Raw genomic sequence first — 5602 nt, 5'->3', positions numbered from 1 at the left:
CCCTATGCGCTGACACGTACCTTGTATCTGCTGCGTAGTTTTGTACATTAGGAATCATGGAAAGTTCCCATTTGTATGTCAATAATATCTTTCGATTCACAATATAGAGTTGTTAAAATATGAATGATATCAATTGGATCTATGAGTACTTCCAGAAAAATGTCTTACAACGGAATGAATTTGATTTAATGCATTCAACCACAACCGATGATGCTAATGTTATGGAAGGAATATTCTAGTAGTCAGGAATATTTAAGGTTTCTTTGAGATTGGTGAGTGAGGACGTTCAACCGAACGTTTGCGGTACCAAACCTTCTCTGGACCAGTCTTTCCTAACCTCCATGACCTTACTGGCATCGCTGGTTCGGCCGAGGAACGTTCTGCGCCGGGCTCTGCCTCTCAAGAAAACAAGTTGCATTTTCTTCTTGTGATGACAAAGCAACTGTGTTGGCTGATGCTACTTAGCCACTGATTGACCGCTGGTTCATTGAAAACGTAGTAACTATTGAAGACTCGAATAACTGTAAACGCAAATTTGATTAAATAGTGAAATGTTTTTGAAAGTTTGGGGAAATTGGAACTTTAAAGGAGAGAGAACAATACTCGAGATGAAGTCACTTCGGAAGATTACACTGGATCCAACTATACATGCGTTAACTTCGGTATTGTTGTTTATTGGTGAAATGATTCACAACAAATTTTTTCTGTTTCAGATTATTTAGGATCAGATCCCTTAAATAATTAAAAAACATTTATGTAAATTTCTCCGCATCAGTAAGAATTTTTTCAAAATAAATTTTTGTTCAGACTTGGACTGAACTTACTACAACAATACATCATTATCTGATTCTTGTTTCGAGAAGTTATCTTTAGTATCTAACGATGAATGTGGAGGTTGAAAATTTTCTCACTGCTATAATTTATTGAAGCTGTTGTGAATAAAAAACCTCCGTTAGTTTCGTTTGATTATATTTGCGGAAATCAAATCTAGAATTATGAAGAAATTCGCATTTATACTAAGCATATCATCCTATCTTCTAGCTTACATACCACATATAGCGTCACAAAGCGGCACATTAGGAAACGAAACGATATCGTTCTCCAACAATACAACAGATTATGGCGGTGGCGACGAATACTACTCATCAGACGATAGTGCTATCGAAGGGCAGTGGAACAACACGAAAGAACTGGCACAGTGCGAGAACTCAACTTGCGTCCGAAAATGTTGTCCTGAGGGTCAATTCTTTTCTCTTCATGGTGACGCTTTCGGATGCATTAATAGCAGTGATGAAGTTCCTAAGTTTGAAGTACAGTTTAGATTCAAAGATGGACGTCCAACATACCCAGACAAGCCTCTTGAGTTGCTCACGGGAATGAAAGGCATGAAGCCAGGATGCACTCAAGGCGTTCTTCCTGAACACAGGAGGGCCGAACTCCTCAGTGACGGACAGCTGTACACCGCGTACGACCAGATCTTCCGCAACCACAGCGAGTATTGTCTCGACGTCATCCGTGAGTGCCATGGGTTTGAAGCAGGTTTATATTGGTAATTGAAAGTCCAAAGTGGTATTCCAATAATAATTGCGAGAAACAAACTACATGATAAAAATTATGCACCTATTATCATTGCTGATGTAACCTCTTAAGTGGAAACTAATGTGGCTCATCCATTATAAACTTGAATTTCTACCATGTACTTGAATCACCCGTTACCTGCTTTGTGAAACTAGACTTAGTATAGCTTTACTATAATATTTTGGGTGCAGGTGGCTCTGTGGTTATACTTCAGAGTTTCAGGATTGGAGCAAATAGGTGCGGGTTCGATCCCAGGCCCCAGCTCTCTGCAAAGTTTCTGGTCAGAATCGGCGATGAGGCCGGGCGGTTGAACACAGCAAAATTGAAGTACTTAGTTGCGTGTATGAGACCGCAACACGCTGTAAATGTTCTGTGATGTGGAAGATCGGCGACAGGTCCAACGGCCTAGTAAACACTGTAACCGCTATTGCATAGAGAGCTTGAAAGAGTGTATATATATAGATATATATTAGCTTGGCCTCGGGCTCTAAATATATGAATTCTGACAGGTCGCGACGACGAGCACTTCGGCATGTGGTATATCACGTGCTACGACGAGTACGAGGAAACTCCTCGCTCCATCTTCCGCTTCTACAGCCACTCGATCTTCCTGACGCTGTCGTGCGTCGCGTTGTCGGTCATCATCGTCTGTCACGTATCCCTGCCTCAGCTCAGGGACCTCTCTGGCATGTGTCTCTTGTCGCACGTCACGAGCCTCTTCGTCGCTGATCTTGCATTGGTCACCGTCACTCTGTGGCGATCCATCTCCGTCAACTTATGCGTATTCTTTGGTAGGGTGCTGGACGAATTTAAGCAATTCGGAAATTTTTTATTCTCTGTCTTATTCTATCCTTCTTCCCGATTTGATATATCAATTTAAAAGTTGATGATTTAGACATAATATTACAGCCATCTGGTCTAGGAATAAGAAAAGATTTATTACAATAACATTCTGTTCACCAGGAGTCGTCATTCATTCTGGCTTCATCGCAACATACATGTGGCTCACCATCATGTGCTTCGATATCTGGCGTTATGTTCGGTATGATTAGATACATTAAATGTAGTTTGTTAGGCAATTTAAATTTATATCTTCCAAAATAACATCTCCTGTTTCGAAATCATAATGAAATATTAAAAACGTTCATATCAATGTTTACATTTCTAACATTGATGTGCGGTGTATTCCACATTTCCGACCGTTTCATTCCAGGCTTAGCGTGAAAGGCATCCCGAGTAACCTGCTGCAGCAGGAAGAGAAGAGGCTGTTTGGGTTCTACAGCCTGGCAGTGTGGGGCTCAGTTCTGCTTATCACCATCGTCACTTGCACACTTCAGTTCTTGCCGAAAAATGCTCTCCCGGATTACATAATCAGACCACAGTTCGGCGTCAATAGATGTTTCATCATAGGTATAATTATTACAATACTATTGGAAAATGAGATAGACAATGAAAAAGCATTTTCTGTAATATGGGCGACATGTTATTTTTACTCCGTAATATCTGTTAGCGTTCAGCACAACACGATTAAATTCGATATTTTATGCTGATATTCATGCTGGTACCATTGATGTACTCAATTACAGAGGAGGATCACAATTTGTTGGTCTACTTCTTCCTCATCCTGGCCGTACTTTGCATCCTGAACATCTGCTTCGTGGGGATGACGGTGAACTACCTGTACCAAGGCGGAGCCAGAATCTGTTGTTTCCAGCGTTCCTTGGCGTGTGCAGACTCTGTTGTATTTAATAATAAGCAGCTCGATTTGTGAGTATAATTACTTAGATGATTCTTATTTGATCGTTTAAGTGAATCAGTAATCTATAAGCAGTAAATTGAATTGGTATGTAACTATGCGATGAAGGGCTCTTCTAACGAGGGAAAATAGATTCGAAGATACTAAATCGTATAAACTCAATTTCGTAATGATATTGGGCGATGATTAGATGAAACCAAAAGCCAATCGCCGCATTGAAAATTTACTTACTTTGGAATTCCAACGAACTTGATAAACCTTTTCCTAGGTTCTGGCAACGGTTCCAGATCTTCGTAATGACTATCTGCATCTGGTCGACTGAAGTTCTCTCATGGAAAATTCCTCCCAAAGAACTCTGGTGAGTAAATGAAATCGAAATTCTAAGAAAAAATTCCATAATTCTAAATAGTCTTGTCTCGTACGAAAGTAGTTTTATGTGCCTATCACGTTTAAATTGTCATTGGAATTTCTGTAACAATTCCGTTTTTGATTGAATGCTTAGGATAGACTGCAACTCGTTGCCATATGCAAATGTAACCTATTTTTTATACCCTTGTCACTTGACAGGGATGCAACGGATCTCCTCAACACCTTACAGGGAGTCATCCTTCTCATCATCTTCATGAGGGCCAAGCGAAAACGTGATTTAATTTTAACGCAGGTGCGCAAATTTGCCGGTATTGCCCATTCCGCAGCTCAGAAACTTTCGAGAGACGACGACACATCCATGACAAGCCTCGAAACACATCTCAGCAAACAAGGTAGCGATAAAGAAACCATCGACAAAATACGGAAACTTTCTCGTCAGGAAGAGACCGTCTCAAGCACCATCGTGAAGAGTCTGGCCCAAAGCAAGATTCTTGCCGAAGATGCGCGGTCGCCCCAAGTGCAGGACTGCTTAAAAATGAACCATTCACCTACGCAGCAAAATGCACTGCACCCTCCCGTCAACTGACAACCTGACTAGTTATTGATAATTGTCAACTGTAGCTTATTTGATGAAAGCAACCCTCGTAAGTTTAATATTTGGAAGTACTATAACGTATTAGTAACCGTAAAATATGTGAAACTGTCATAAAGTATTCCATGGATGTTGCGTTCAAATTTAGAGTCTTGGAAAATGTAATTTTAGTATATTTTTAGTATGTATTTGCTTAAAGCAGACAGTATTACTCTGAACTATGTTTGTTGTTTGAGTCAGAAATGCGCCTTAATAATCACAGTGCTTTCTGATATTTCACGAGCTGGTATCATTTTTTTCACTATGCGGAAAAATTTTGAATTTTTTTTGACTGTTGAAAAATGTAGAAAATAAAATAGACTGTGCAATAATTTTACTCGTGCTAATTTTACTAGCCTGTCAAATTACTTTTTCTATTTGCCTAATGCGGTATTATGTCATTGAAACATAGCATAGAGAAAAATTCTTTCAACTGTGAAAGCAAAACGCTTTTCATCCACTAAAAGTAGCAATGAAAGCTGATACACTCTCAACCAAGTATCATAATTTCGGAAGTTCTTCAGTTTTAAATGTGTTGCTGAGTAAGGGAGACAACCTTCAACACGCATTCGAAGTACGTAGTAATAAGTAATCTTTAAAATGTTTCTACAATAATTATATGATGGTGTGAATGGCTCAAGTATTGAAAAAGAAAGAAACGTTACTTAGGAGCGTAGGGAACTATGATGTACAAGTAATTTTACGACGAAAACAGTAAAAATGTAGGCTAACTTCTACCACGTATAATGGCTGTCAATAAATAGTTTTTTTTTTTTCTTAAAATTACTGAGTGGAAAACTGCAAAGTTGCTGAACGTCCGTTTCACACGCTGGTTAAACATGGTTCTTAAGTTAAATTGTTACATATTTATTAAGTATGTGCGTTTTATAGTTTTTTACCCGTTGATATTCTCTGAATAGAAGTGCCAAAATCAAGGGTTATATTATCATTCGTACCTTCTAAACCGTACTCTTATTATTAAAAAGGCTTAATTAATAATGAGAGTTAAAGAAATTTACCTTCAGCGATCGAGAAATGGGAACTGTTTAGGAAACTCTATTTTGGTGTATTATACGAAAGTGCGAAGTTCATTATGTTTGGACAACTTCGCGCTTGTCATATTTTGAAACATAACTTTTACATCGTCTATTCATCACGAGAAGAAAATAACCGATTTTCCTTTGAGTAGATTATTCACAGTTCGCAGTTAGTAGGAAATGTTATTTGGATTTACGAATCACAAGAACCATTACATCGCGCATGATAAG

At 38.8% G+C, this 5602-nt stretch overlaps 1 protein-coding gene across 1 annotated transcript; it reads left to right on the top strand.

The window, feature by feature from the left end:
• The first annotated feature begins 311 nt into the window (after positions 1–311).
• LOC108681769 (G-protein coupled receptor Mth2-like) lies at positions 312–5269 on the top strand. Its single transcript, XM_018170843.2, has 7 exons — positions 312–1515; positions 2088–2369; positions 2542–2620; positions 2792–2988; positions 3165–3345; positions 3603–3692; positions 3902–5269. Exons 1-7 carry the CDS (start codon positions 996–998, stop codon positions 4287–4289), a joined length of 1737 nt encoding a protein of 578 aa, XP_018026332.1. The 5' UTR covers positions 312–995; the 3' UTR covers positions 4290–5269.
• The last annotated feature ends 333 nt before the right edge of the window (positions 5270–5602 follow it).

Source organism: Hyalella azteca, unplaced genomic scaffold (assembly GCF_000764305.2).
Source record: "Hyalella azteca isolate HAZT.00-mixed unplaced genomic scaffold, Hazt_2.0.2 contig15776, whole genome shotgun sequence".
NCBI lineage: Eukaryota > Metazoa > Arthropoda > Malacostraca > Amphipoda > Hyalellidae > Hyalella > Hyalella azteca.
Note: the sequence above shows the minus strand (reverse complement) of the source record. Positions and strands in the feature narration are given on the sequence as shown.

What these genes read in the sequence shown, in the direction of transcription:
- LOC108681769 (XM_018170843.2), top strand. Translation starts at nt 996, where the DNA reads ATGAAGAAATTCGCATTTATACTAAGCATATCATCCTATCTTCTAGCT. An exon ending in CAATAGATGTTTCATCATAG is followed by an intron (nt 2,989 to 3,164) that starts GTATAATTATTA and finishes ACTCAATTACAG; the next exon opens with AGGAGGATCACAATTTGTTG. An exon ending in ATTCCTCCCAAAGAACTCTG is followed by an intron (nt 3,693 to 3,901) that starts GTGAGTAAATGA and finishes GTCACTTGACAG; the next exon opens with GGATGCAACGGATCTCCTCA.